Source organism: Protopterus annectens, chromosome 1.part1 (genome assembly GCF_019279795.1).
Source record: "Protopterus annectens isolate FY-2018-M chromosome 1.part1, PAN1.0, whole genome shotgun sequence".
Lineage (NCBI taxonomy): Eukaryota > Metazoa > Chordata > Ceratodontiformes > Protopteridae > Protopterus > Protopterus annectens.
The window spans coordinates 1,849,698,498-1,849,713,560 of record NC_056726.1 but is presented as its reverse complement, the minus strand read 5'-3'; the positions used below and the strand labels follow the sequence as shown (position 1 = coordinate 1,849,713,560).

The window sequence follows — 15,063 nt, the reverse complement described above, 5'->3', positions numbered from 1 at the left end:
AAACGGCTGTACTGTGCTGCATTTAAGGGTTAATGGCAGATCCTTTACTTGGCTTTTAAGTAGAAAATGGCAAATGGTTAACTTAACAGCTGTACTGTCTGTGATCCTGTATTTGGCTTTTAAGTAGACAACAGCAAATGGTTAACTTAATGGCTGTACTGTGCTGCATTTTATGGGTTAAGGTCAGATCCTGTCTGTACTTGGCTCATAAGTAGAGAACGGCAGATTTTGTACTTGGCTGTTCGGCACATTTGTACTACAGCAGATTTTGTACTTTTCTTTTAAGTAGAGAAATGGCTTGTGCTTAGCATTTGGGGGGGGGGGGGCTGTGCTGATTTGTACTGTGCCCTGTACTGTGCTGCATTTTAAGAGTTAACGGTAGATCCTGTACTTGGCTTTTAAGTAGAGAACGGAAAATGATTAATGGCTGTACTGTGTTGCATTTAAGGGTTAATGGCAGATCCTGTATTTGGCTCGTTAGTAGAGGATGGCAGATTTTCTACTTGGCTGTTCGGCACATATGTAAATGGTTAACAGCTGTACTGTGCTGCATTTAAGGGTTAATGGCAGATCCTGTAGTTGGCTCGAGTAGAGAATGGCAGATTTTGTACTTGGCTGTTCAGCACATTTGTAAATGGTTAACGGTTGTACTGTGCTGCATTTAAGGGTTAACGGCAGATCCTATACTTGGCTCGTAAGTAGAGAATGGCAGATTTTGTACTTGGTTGTTCGTCACATTTGTACTACAGCAGAGTTTGTACTTTTCTTTTAAGTACAGAAATGGCTTGTGATTTAAAGTAGAACAGCAGATTGTGTACTTTTCTTTTAAGTAGAGAAATGGCTTGTGCTTAGCATTTTAAGGGGGTGTGTGCCTGTGCCAATTTGTACTGTGCCCTGTGCTCGTTGGAAGATCTGTACTTTGCTCATTGGGGGAAGATCGGTACTGTGCTCATTGGGGGAAGGTGTATGTGTGTGTGTGTGTGTGTGTGTGTGTGTGTGTGTGTGTGTGTGTGTGTGTGTGTGTCCACAGTCCTGCAGCTTGACAAAGTCTTCTACCTCTATTTATTTTACAGTTATTGATCTGGATGGAATATGGTGGATTGTAGAAGTTTGAATAGACTTTTATGATGGAAATGTTCTGAATTAGGCAGTTTTTTGTCATTATAGGTTCATACATTTTGTTTCATTGCTTACTGGAAAAATTGTAAAAAAATACATTTAAAATGCACTCTAATAAGTGTGCTGTATTATACAAGGAATATAATTTAATACAGTCAAGAAGTGTATCAAAAAACATGTATGTTTCGTATGCAAGGGGCCTATGATTTGAAAACAGCCCAAAGGTAATCTTTATCTGCCACTGGCTAGAAGATGCATTTTCTTTGAATGTGAGTTTCAGTGCTGTTTCAATGAATGTGAGTTTCAAGGGCAGAGAAGTTTTAATGCTTAGTCTATTTTCATTGAGAGACTGCATTGCTTTGTTTAGCAGATGTCTGTTAGTGTTTGTGCTATAAAATGTAAAATAAAGTTTTAAATGAAATCCAAATAATCATTGTAGAAGTAAAGCAGTATCTACATTAATATTTATGGTAAATGCGGCGAAATGGCCAAGTAATGGGACATTGGAATGGCTGCAGGGAGACTCTGAGGCCATATTTTGGTTGACTGTTCTTCTGTTTGCATTTGAAAGTTGGTATCCCACAATTCCATTGGAGTGGGTGGGGTTACATAATTATCTATGCAAATTGTATGTTGATCAGCGTACAGATTTGTACCTATATTCATGGGCCTTTGTCCAGATTTTTGAAGTTTCCAGGTTGAGAGGTATGGGGGGCATTATCTGGGAAAGACAGTCCAAGGCACTTGGCAGGATCACAATGTCCATTTGCACATCAGTGTCCTAGAGATGAGAGCAGTGCTTCTAGCGTTGCGAGCATTCCAGAACTGTCTTCCTCTGAGAACTATTGCAATACCGACAGACAACATGTCAGTGGTATGGTACATAAACAAACAAGGAGGAACCAGATCTTGCCTCCTTTGCCAGGAGGCCCTGAGAATATGGCAGTGGGCGACCTCCTCCCAACACTTTCTGATAGCAATGCACATCCTGGGGAAATCCAACATGATAGCAGCCAGACTCAGCAGAGCGATTCTAATGCCTCACGAGTGGTCCCTAAAACAGGAAGTAGCAGAAAAGATCTTCCACAAATGGGGCCAGCCTTGCTGCAACCTTTTTGCCACATCCATGAATGCCAAATGCAGCAGCTACTTTGCCCTTTTCCCCCCTCCGGGGGAGTCACCAAGAGATGCAGTTGTACACAATTGGCCCTCGGGTCTCCTCTATACCTTTCCTCCTTTTTCATTGATACCCAAAGTTTGTCAGAAAGCCATTTGCATGGGAAGGGACTTGATACTCATCACCCTTCACTGGCCTCGTCAAATCCGGTTATTCCTTCCTGTGGCCTCATCTTCGGGAAGAGCCTTGGACTTTGGACCCAGTTCTGGATCTTCTGACTCATGCATCAGGAATGCTCCATCTCTCTCTTCAATCCCTCAAGTTGACAGCATGGCTGCACTGATTCCAACCATAGCCAGGCTCCCTAACCATCTTGTTCAGTAAAACAAATCCTTATTTCTTCACATAAGCCTTCAACAAGGAAGATATATACAAGCAAATGGAAACGATTTTTTTCATGGGCTTCAGAAAATCGCATTGATTCCTTTTCTGCCCTAGTAGTTTCTATTCTAGAATTTTTGGCAAATCTATTAAATGAAGGGGCAGCCACAGATACTATTCGAGTTCAGTTATCGGCAATATCCAATTTCCATTTAGGTGAATCAGGCCTCAATATTATGTCACACAGACTATGCAAAGCCTTTTTTAAAGGTACCTTTTTACTAAGACCACTTATTAGAGACCCTCCGACACCATGGGACTTAAATTTTGTTTAGTTTGTCCCCTGTTTGAGACAGCATCATCATGTGACCTCAAGTATTTGCCCTGGAAAACTATTCTTTTGATAGCTTCTGCTAGAAGGGTATCAAAGCTCCAAGCCTTGTCAATAAAACCCCCTACATGATTTTGCACAGAGACAAAGTATCTTTACGACCAAACCCCTCCTTCTTACCCAAAGTATGTTCAGACTCTAATTTGAACAAATCCATAGGACTATCAGTGTTTTTCCCTAACTATGAGACTAAGGCAGAATACATGCTGCACCAAGTAGGTGTACATAGACAACTATGCTTCTACTTACATAGGACAAAGGACTACAGAAAATCTGACCAGCTATTTGTATCCTTTTCAGATTCAAAGAAATATTCTCCAGCCTGTAAACTGACACTTTCAAAATGACTCTCAGACTGTATAACCTTTGTTTACAAATCTCAAGACAAAGATCTTTCCCATAAAATAAAAGGTCATTCTACAAGGGCAATTGCAACCTCTTCTGCCTTTAAGGCTGGACTGCCAATTGATACCATTTGTGCTGCAGCAACATGGGCAAGACCACATACCTTTATCACCCATTACAAAGTCTATTTGGCCTCCAGGAACAGGGCCTCCTTTGGTTCCACAGTTCTGAAGAATATTCTCCCTTGAGCCACCCAAGAAAGATGGTGCTAGGGACACTGTCCCAACTTACTAAGAATGAAAGTGAGATAGGACAACAACACATAAAGAAGTTATGTACTTATCATAACGTTCCATGTGTGTTGTCCATCTCACCTTCATTCTTACATCCCACCCTCCTTTCCCTGGCCTTTTGCTCCTGGAAGACCGATTTGATGCAATTGGCTACTAGTGTTTTCTGATCATCTTGATGGCTCTATTAACTATTAAGCTAATTTTAGTTTTGGAATTCCTTTGTATGGCTGCAAACAAGATCTGGGGAGCTCTCCTAATGTATGATGGGGTGGGGGATAGCCACGAGCTAGTGAAAGAGATTGAGTTGGGGTATAAGGCCGAGTCGGATTGGATCTGAACCCAAACTACTAAGAATGAAGGCAAGATGGATAACGCACATGGAACGTTATGGGGAATACATAATTTATTTTTTCTTTTTTTGATTGTTAAAAAAAACTGTTGTATCTGAAATGTAAGTCACAAAGCTATCAAACATGCGATCTTCTCCCTTCCAAACTAAAAACAAATCAACAAATCATTTATAAAAAATAACTTTTTCTCTAAATGGGTTTTCATCAGATCATATATATTTTCTTTCCCAGATATACATTACAGTGTTAGTGTAGGTGTTAGCGACTGGAGTACACATCGCAACCCCTCTCACTTGTTAGTATAAATGCATTTGGAACAAGAGGATATTGTTTGTGAGCACTATAGAAAGTAATTCACATAATAATTTGATATGTTCAAGAATGTAAGCAGAGAATTCAATTAGGTATTCTCTCACAGATTCAGTTCCTGTTGGATCAGGTATCATTATGAACAATGAATGAACAAGAGTGGCAAACCTATCTGTACTTGACATTCTTACTTTTCACCAATCAAAACATTGGCATAAAAATCATGTGTGTCCTTAATAATAGTTTCTCTTTTCTCAAAACCTATTCATAATTGAGTTTCAAGATACTTAAGAGATTGATTCTGTTACCCAACTACGTGCTGAAACTAGAAGTCTTATTGGTGAGCAAACAAAGATTTATGTAACTTAGGAACACCATAGATAAATGGTATCTTAGGTGCTGTAGTTAGTATATAATTTAATAAATCGTCATTGATTTTATTCGCTAAGTACATATTGTGTAATGTTTGTGTAACTTTCTGAATAACTTGAGCTATCATGCTGTGCAATTCCAACATAATCTTTAGTGTTCAACATATCCAACATTGCTTTTACATAATACATTGTATTTAGTACCACAATGCCTTCACCCTTGTCAGCACATTTAATCACAATATCTTTGTTAATTATAAGCGATCTTATAGCTATTAATTGCTTCTGACTTAAGTTATAAAATGGCCGTATATTACACTTCTTACACGATTCATAAATTTCCTTTTCTACTCCCTTTTCAAAAACCTGTATGATATTATCATACTGAATAAATGTGCTGCTTCATTTATAGAGATTAATAGTCATTTGTACTGAATTACCAAATAGAAGTTAAGAGAGCGCACAAAGTGTTTAAATTCAAGTATTGTTTGTGATACAAATAAAACATATGATGGAACAAAAGTCAGACCTTTATTGAGCACATATATTTCTCCTTCAGTTAAAACAATGTTCGAAAGATTATATACAAGTTGCTGAGTGTCTATGTCTTGGTTTGGCTCCGCATGACCGTTCGATGGTTGATTCTTTTCCCCTGGGTATTGTTGCGGATTTTATACATCGGACATTTGGAAACTGCAATACTCAAAATCTTATTTTTGTGTCGAGATGCATCTTGTGCTAAGCATAATGTAGTGGTATGACAAACAGGAATTTAAACAAATGTATTAGTAACCATATTTCAGACATTAATAGAAATATTTTAACTAATGCTTTGTATAGGCACATTAGTGGGAAAGGTGAACAACATATTTTTAAATGTATGATTTTCAAGGTAGTACAAGAACCATTGCAAGGACGTGACAATAAATTACTTACTGATAGTGGAGAGTTAAGATGGCTTTTAAGAATTAGAGCCCATATACCACCTGGTTTAAATGGGGCTGCCATTTTAAATTCCTTGCTTAAGGTTAGGCACCAGCAAGTTTAATTAATTGATATATGGCTTTTGATATAGTCATGTGATTTGAATTTTATTATTTAAAGAGTGTGCTTTTATTTTGTCATATGTGCCTGAAGAATCTGGAAGGCAAAAGTTTTAACTTGCAATGTGTTGAATAAAGTTTCTCTAGATTTGAATTGGTTCCAGTGATCTTATTTATATATCAGTGGCTATCTGTTACTACCTGTATTACTGCATCCAGCAGCTAGGTGAAATTTGTTACTGTAGGTCCTAACATTTCAAAAATGTAAATAAGATTCTCACTCACACACACACATACCCACACACATGTGTGTGTGCGCACACACAAAACCAAATAAACAGCAGATTGTAAAACTCACTGTTACACCTTTAAAACATTTAGTGGGCAACTTTGCCTTCTGCACAGTTCTCTTCCACACCCCTGCTACTTAGTATATATTAATTACAAAATCTTTGTACCTTGAAGTAAAAGAGTACTGTAAGATAGAACAGTGTCAAAATTAATATGTATTCCCTATATTCATACATAAATTGTTTTTGTTTCAAGGAACATAACTCAGACTTTCAATAACATAGCCCCAGAAGCTGACAGCTGCACAAAGGTAAACATAAAGTTTGAAGGAAAAAAAACGGAGGATAATAAGCCATCATTCCAACACCAATAAATGTCATTTCTGGTTCTGAAGTTTGATATATTGCTTGGCATTTAGCCTCAAGGGGACTCTGATATAGTATTGTTTAAGATATTAAAACAAGTTAAATCAATAGGCTGTCAGGTCACATACTAAGTTATCTTTTAATTAAGACACTGTTAGAATTTCATGTCAGTCTGTTAAAGATTCTGCTGTACTTTTCTGCAAAATGTAGATGCAATAAACTATGTAAGACCAAGCAGCAGTCAATTGCATATAGAAACTGTACATAAAATTATAGCAGTGCAGCAAGTATACAGAGATTGTCATAAATTCTGAGTTATGTTCAAGGCAGTGCAATGCTGTCAACGTTTTAGCACTTATTCCCCTATATTTTTTGAGGAGTGCACAGAGTTGGCATCAGCAGTTGAAAAAATGGTTGGAGCAGCAAAACAAATTGATTTCAACAATTGGCTAAGCTTCTGGTGTCATTCAAAGGGGATCCAGTATCTGTCTGCTTGGGATGACATGGTCGACAGACCACGATGCTTTGCCACAGATGGCCTGCACCTGTTGCCCCTAGGATTCCGGATACTGGCTAAGGCTCTTGCTGCCCCTATAGTGCCTTTTTAGGCAGGGTTCAAGTAACAAATTCACCACCATAACAGGAACAGGTAAGCAAAAACTAAGGGTAATGCTACTCAATGCTAGAAGTCTAAATTTCAAAATGCACTCACTCGAGGCACTCCTTAAAATGGAGAACATCGATATCTGTGCAGTGACTGAGACCTGGTTCAAGGCTCCAGAGAGCACCCCTGCACTACCAGGCTATAACTCATACCACACATTTTGGCCATCTAACATGGACCGAAACACCAAAGGTGGGGGTGTGTCCATATTCATTAAGGATATCCACACCTCTAGGCTAGTTGCTCAGAATAATGCATCCGAGGTTATCCAAGTGCAACTAACTCTTGGCAAAACTGCAATCCAAATTGTTGCTTGCTACAGATCCCCCACCATGCCCCAGGATTCCCACTCCTCTATTCTTGATGTACTGGAAAATATTAGGGTTTAGCCAAACACCCTAATAATGGGCGACTTCAACTACCCCACCATTAACTGGGAAACCTACTCACGTACTAACTCCTTAGTGCAATGCTTTCTGGAATTCATAAACTCCAATGCCCTAGATCAACTTATCCACACCCCCACCAGGGGCAACAATATCCTAGACTTAGTCATTACCAACATGAGTGACCGGTGTTCCACACCTGAAGTCAACTCCTCGTTGGTCCGATCCGACCATAAGCTAATTACCCTCGATATCCACATCCCACCCCCACCCCCCATTAAGGAAACCACAGTAAGAAATTTCTCCAAAGCCAACTTCATGCTTCTTAAGACAGAAGTAGTGAACTTCATGACACCCATGCAGATGGACAATACAGTTACAACTGCTGAATCCTCCAAAAAAAGGAAGCCAATCTGGTGGTCCCCTGCCATAAACAAACCGTACAACAGAAGGAAGAAACTGTTGCAAAAGAGAGTAAAATCCCATGAGTGGAGGAGCTCCCTGGTCAGCCTCAGTAAGAAGCTGAGATCCCTTATAAGATCCCCCAAAGCTAGCTAGGAAAATAAAATTGCCACTAATTCCAAGGACAACCACAAAGCATTTTATAGCTATGTCAAGAATCTCAATGGCAACACCCAGATCTGCTCTGAGTTACAGCACAAAGGCATGAAAATTACAGAACCAACTGATATTGCCAACATCCTGGCAGATAGGTTCAGTGGTTACTTTACTCCCCCTCACCCCCTAAAGGGCCCATATCTATACAGGAAGAATGCAGAGTCCCTGTAATCACAACTACGCAGGTGAAAGCTGCACTCTCTAAAGCCAAAAACACAGCATCCATGGGACTGGACAACACCCCAGGCTGCGTTTTACACAAACTTCAGAATGAACTGGCTCCCCACTTAAGCACCATGTTCAATAATAGCCTCGCATCAGGCTTTGTGCCCACTGAATGGTGCACAGCAGCAGTTATCCCACTCCACAAAGGGGGAGCCACCACTGATCCCGGGAACTATAGACCTATTAGCATGACAAGCCTCGTCTGCAAAGCCATGGGAGCGTACCATCATGGAACTCATAAACAAAGACATTGGTAACCTCCAAACTCTGGATCCCACCCAGTTCAGGTTTGTGAAAGGCAGATCATGCCTCCTGAACCTGATCGACTTCTTTGAGGCAGTCACCAAAGCCGTAGATGAGGGTAAAGTGGTTCACACAGCCTATTTTGACCTCGCCAAGGCTTTCGACACCATCCCCCATTCTGGCATTATAGCTAAACTCAATAAACTAGGCATAAATCCCTACGTCACAAGATGGGTTGCCAACTGGCTCACTGACAGAACCCACACTGTAAAAGTTGCAGACTCCAAATCTGACCTCAAACCAGTGACAAGTGGAGTACCACAGGGTTCCGTCCTGGGACCGCTCCTGTTTGGTATCTTCTTCTCTGAAGTACAGGCTAACAAAGAAGGCCTCTGGCTAACAAAGTTCGCAGATGACTGCAAACTAGGAGCCATAGTCAAGTCCCCAAATGATGTGAACATCCTACAGAAGTGCCTTTCTGAGACAGATGCCTGGTGTCAGAGCCATGGCCTCAAGCTCAATGCCAAAAAGTGCAGTGTCATCCCCTTTGGTAAAAACTCTATACCCATGAACTACCACATAGGCAGCAATCTACGTAACACCGAATGCGTGATAAGAGACCTTGGGACCCAGGTGGACAGTAGTCTCTCCTTTGATAGTCACATCGCCACAGTAGTCAGGAAGTCCTTCTACGTGGCACACCTCATATCATAAAAGGGTTCTCGTCCAGGAAAAAAGAGATCATCGTTACTCTCTACTCATCACTCATTAGACCCATTATAGAGTACAACGCCCCTTTTGGAATGTACCTCACAAGACATCTGCAGCAGCTGGAAAGGCCACAGAAGTACCTCACAAAGAGGATTACTGGACTCAAACAAATGCCCTACACTGACCGCCTCAAAAAACTCCAGCTTTACTCTGTAGCATATCGCCTACTCAGAGGTGATCTCTGCCTAACATATAAAGCTATGTCAAACCCAGAGCTGTTGGACATGCTACACCTAAAGAAATCCCAATCCCTCAGAGCTACACGCTGTAGGGACCTAAACCTTGTCACCACAATAAACAGGACATACTGGAGGGATAGATTCCTATCACAGAGACTTCCCATACTCTGGAACAGGCTACCCATCTATGTCAAGCAAAGTTCTTCATTAGCACTCTTCAAGAAAAATCTTGATGAGTTGATGGGAAATAGGAAATACACCCCGGGGATCACTTCTGTGTCTCTGCTTGTCAGTGGCACAGGAAAATAACTTTCTTGGGTGGCGTAAGCCAGGGAACCTTGTTGGCTAGGCTTGCATAGGCCCTTGGGCCGATAGCCTAGTACCTACCTATGAACCTATGAACCTAAATGAATAAATAAATACAAAAAATACACAAATGAGTGAACGAATAAGTAAATATTAATTGGTGCTTCTTTTGCATGCACATATTTATCTTTGGGAGATTAGTTATTGGATGAGGGCAGTGGCTCAACAGTTATGAAGCATTTGCCTCCCTTGATAATTGACTTTAGAGTCATAATCCCTCTGAAAGGCTATTGTATGATATTGAAATTTTGCCTCAAGCTCATCATGGACTATCCACATTGAAATGCTTAGCCAGAACATATGTATGGTGGCTTGGCATGGACCATCAAGTGGAAAAACAAGTCAAGTTATATGATGGATGTCAAACAAACAATAATTACCACTCAATGTATCTTTACATGTATGAAAATGCCTTAAGAAGCAGTGGTTTAAACTGCACGTGGACTGTGCTGGCCCACTCCCAGTTTAAATGTCCCTTGTGTACACAGACAGGTAGTTAGTTATGCACAGGGGATTATGGACTGTGAGCTGCTACTTAGCTTTATCATGTAATTTTTGTTTTGGTTTCCTCATTCTCTGTTTACTTGGTGTGTGACAAGCCACTTAATGAATCAATAGGCCCAGATCATCCTTGAAAATAGATTCTTGTTCCCGGTGGATCTTGTGGTAAACAGATAGGTAAATTAGGCAAATAAACTAGATGATAAAATAGATGTTCATTGTGTAAAATCACAGCTATAGTAATTATTGAAATGGCAATGTTGGTTATAGTGTAATCTGAATATAAATATCGGGGTGAAGTGTAACTCAGATGGTAATCTCTTTGTAAATGTTATTTGAAAAGTTGATACTGTCACTTTGCCCAGGCAGTGGCTGAAAGCAGTGTTTGGACAGTTCACATACCAAGTTAACAAAGTTAAATAAATTAAATATATTTATTTATAAATATATAACTAAAGCAGATAGATGTGCATGCTGTAAACCCTGCTACTTTCATGGAGATATTGAAAAGCCAAGTTTTAGTCTACATAATATACTACTAATGCTGGTATATGATAATGGATTTTGTTGCATTCATTTATTCCTTTTTTGATAAATGCTTTATCCAGACCATGGCCATTAGAGACCTAGAGCCCATCCTGGTACTCACCAAGTACAAAGCAGAGAAAGTAGTTCTGGACAGGATGACAGTCTTTTCCAGGAAGTGCAAACACACGTGCCACACACAGATACTCACTCACTCACATGATTCACAATTATAGGCAATTCAGAATATCACCTTTTCTCCTGAAGCTTGTCTTTGAGATGAGTGAGGAAACTGGAGCATCCCGCAAAAAAATGGTTTGATCATTGGAGGACATCCCGACCATACCTCTCAACCTGGACATCAAAAATCTGGGCAAAGACCCATGAAAAGTAGGTACAACTGGCAAAAAATCTAGATGCTAATTAACATAACATTTACATGCATAATAATTAAATTTACATGCATATTTATATCAGTTCACCCACTAGAATGGAACATTCAAACACAAGGTGAAAACAGACAAAAATAACACAAACTGTAACCAGAACAATAGTGTTTTATTTATATTAACATTTGAACTTGTATAAAAGTAAAATGTTCCATCTCTGTACTCTGTAAGTGCAGTTTAAGGACAAGTATGAACAGATGGAAGGACAAACACAGCCTCTGTCTTGTCCCTTTAAAAATTTCATAGGAAAGTGAGAGCACAACACTGCATCTAAGCCTTATGGATAGATTCATGCAGACTGATTCAACACACACACACACACACACACACACACACACACACACACACACACACTACTTTAAATCTAAAGGGAGTGAATCATGACACATGGGGTAGCTACAGAAAAATCCCATCTGATTCTATGGAATATTTTTTTATGTTATAAAAAGAAGTTCACCATAAAGATCTGACATCCTGAAACATTTGTTAGCACCATAAGTGAGAGTTAGACTACTTACTTTTGACAGAACTAACCTAATTCTTACAGATTAGGGAGAAAAGATCTTGTCCAACTTTGAATCTAACACTTTAGCCAGACTTTTGTTTTCATCACATTCATGGAACAAAACAAACTCTGGTAAAACAAAAAAGCTAAATAGTAATAATAAAATAACCATGTATGCTGTGCACACTGTGTGTGAGACAACAGCTCCAGTAGTCCTCCTCTACTCTTTGGTTGGCTGCCTAGCTGCAGTCTTGGCCATATCATACTTCAGTTGAAGGTAGAAGGGTGTAGCCAGGCAGACATCACTTAAGGCACTGTATAGAAATTAATGTCTGTGGTAGCCTTCTGTCTAGTGCAAAAGACATGAAATCTTCAAAGACATAAAATCAGAGGGATAAAACAGGGTCACAAACTGGCAACTGGTACCCTTTTTCAAGTTTCACTGGCTTTAGGGACCAAAAAGAATCAAACCCCCTCCACCACCCATAAATTTTAACTTGAAAACATTCCTGACCAAATTAGACCAACACCAAAGTCTGTGGAAGTTTTCAATTCCTAGTTTTCAAACTGTGACAACAAAGGGGAAAAAACCACAGGAAATAAGATCACCACTGGCAATCCCCATATTTGGACAGCTTTGTCCTTTGTGAAAGCATGTACAATAACAATTGCCCTGAGATTTTAAGATAAAAATAGTGCCTATGTTTCCTTTAATTACTGCACATAAACATTTTTTCTAAAATGTAGTAATTTCACAATTTGTTTTTTTTTATTTAACTTTCTTTCACTTTCCTAGAATGCTAACTGAATGCTCAACTTGCTCGTTTTCGCAGGCACTGTCTCGCGGCACTAACAACAACATGCATGCCTTTGCACATTGATGATGCCACGGAATATGCTGAAGATGAGCAATTATGTCAGCAAGTAAATAAAAAAAAAAATTGGGATTTTAAAGGGGGCCACTTGGGAATTCTTGGCACCCTATTATTTCAACCCCAGAAATGGGAAATACCAAGGAATTCAGTACATTTGAAAGGTATGTTCCAGACTCTGCACAGAAGAAACTGTAGTTGGAACCAAACTGAAAAAGCAGATACTGTGAGGAAGCAGCACTAACCATTTTAGTGTGGAATTCATAAATTTTGTGAAAACGAACCTAGAGATGTACATTAGTTTGCCAAAACCACCTTCTATACCTGTTGAGGTTGCAGTTTATTTGTATGTCTGAGGAAAATAATGACATTTTAAGCAATTTGTAGTATTTATTTCAGTTACTGAACTGACAGTGATTGAATGCATGATGGAGCTTCCAGTGTTTCTCCTACATTTCCCTCAGTTTTTGCTAGATGAAGGATTATTTAAGAATACAAAAAAAGTTTTTTTTTTTTATTATTTATTTAACATTTGTTAACCGGGAAAGTCTGACTTGGAACTAAACCAGTTTTCAGTGAAGGCCCGGGGAGACATGCTGCAGATGCATGTATTTGTAATGTGGGAGGAAACCGGAGCACCTGGAGGAAACCCACACGAATGCAGGGAGGACATGCAGACTCTGCACAGAAGGCACCCCAGCCGAGAATCGAACTGGAGAACCTCTTGCTGTGAGGTGACAACATTACCGCTGCACCACTGTGCCATCCAAGGTTGAACCTTCAGCTAGTTGAAACCTCATAAAAATGTTTATTGCAGGAAGCAAGCCCCCTTTTCACCCTATACCTCCTCTAGCCACCTCCTTAAATATGTTTTCCTCATGGTCACATAGCTGTGGAGAACAGCCTACATACACAGTGAATCCATGCCAGCACACAAACAGAATTGTCACTGGCAGTGATTTTCTACAGGAAAGGTGAATTATAATTTCAGCATCTGTAAATTTAAATTGCCAAGTTGACACCTCTATTGCTTAACAAAGACTAGGTCAACAGTTTACAGGAGAGAAGGCTAATCCTTTCTATCCTCAAGGTAGGTGTAAGTGTGTGGAAGATGGAGTATGTATGCAGTGACTACATGGATGAGATTATTGGGAAGGTGGCAGCTAACAAAGTATTTTCTTTTCCTTCCTTAAGGCTGCATACATGCCTTTTTTCTGGGTGATTGTGAGACATTGTCAGATTTGGCACCTGCTAGATTCACTACATGAAGTCTGAAGGATACTGAGAGACTGGCTAGTGCTGGTGTCTTGCTTGTCAGACTTGAACTAGTCATACATTTTAGCATGCTTAGAAATTGAGTATAATTTTCTATATACTGAGCTCACAACCCCTTTGTAGGATAGTCTGTGTAGCTTGCATGGTTGAAAAATGAGTTTATACTTACTTGTAGGTCAGCTAAATTGAAAATGGTGTGCTTTTTGTTGTGATTTTTTAATGTGTAGCTAATGACTACAGTCTGTAATACCAGGACATTGTATTCACAAGGGGCTTGATTGTGAACCACTTAATTTGGGGAAATTATCATTGTGGTCTTAAATGTTTATTTTTGTCTTGGCACGATTTATAGTTTTAGCTTATGCCTCCTGCCATGTGGGTAATCACACAAAGTATTAGCCCTAAGCATTTTATAATATTAATTGTTAATTCTCAGTTTATTTTAAATCACATATGCATACATGGTGGTAGTGTTTGCAGTATATTCTTTTACACAGATCTTCAAGAGAGCAGCTGCCAGCATCATTGTGAATGGAATGGAAACAGCAAAACCATGCAGTGGGTCACTTCTAGAAAGAGGGAACTCACTTGTCTATAACATATGACTCTTGGCTCCAGGTTATAGCAATAACTTGCTTTCTTTTTTTAGACTGACTGAATTTGGCAAAGGTGTACATAGAGAATCTCTTTAATTGTAATAACTTACAGCAGATACCTTAAAGGAAACATTGTGTTGGGTTTATGAAAACATATACATTTCAGTATAAGAAGAAATGTTACTTATCAACTATCAGGCTTTCTACATTTGTTTTTTTTCTCTGTTTGTGTTCTAGCTTAACTGAACTGGAGAAGGAGGTGAACAACATCAAGAATGGACTAAAAGCCATTGAGTCTGTAAGTGTTTTGAAACCCATCAGCTCTGTCCAGCATTACATACAGGTCACACACACACACATATAGAGCAATACACACAAATGTATGCACACTACACTTTCACATACCTATACACATTTGGGCATACACACACACACGCACACAAATCCAGTCATGCATACATTCATATATGAGAGTGGAAGTGTACAGCTACCATTTCTCAAGTGCCACATCAC

General features: G+C 39.5%; 1 protein-coding gene across 3 annotated transcripts in view; it reads left to right on the top strand.

The window, feature by feature from the left end:
* DAAM2 (dishevelled associated activator of morphogenesis 2) overlaps positions 1-15,063 on the top strand; it is a 3,932,565-nt gene that overhangs the window by 3,252,120 nt on the left and 665,382 nt on the right. For all 3 annotated transcript variants that reach the window (XM_044084849.1, XM_044084851.1, XM_044084855.1), the window contains exon 22: positions 14,788-14,848. In XM_044084849.1, coding sequence (XP_043940784.1) covers positions 14,788-14,848 — 61 coding nt within the window. The remainder of the gene's footprint in view (positions 1-14,787; positions 14,849-15,063) is intronic.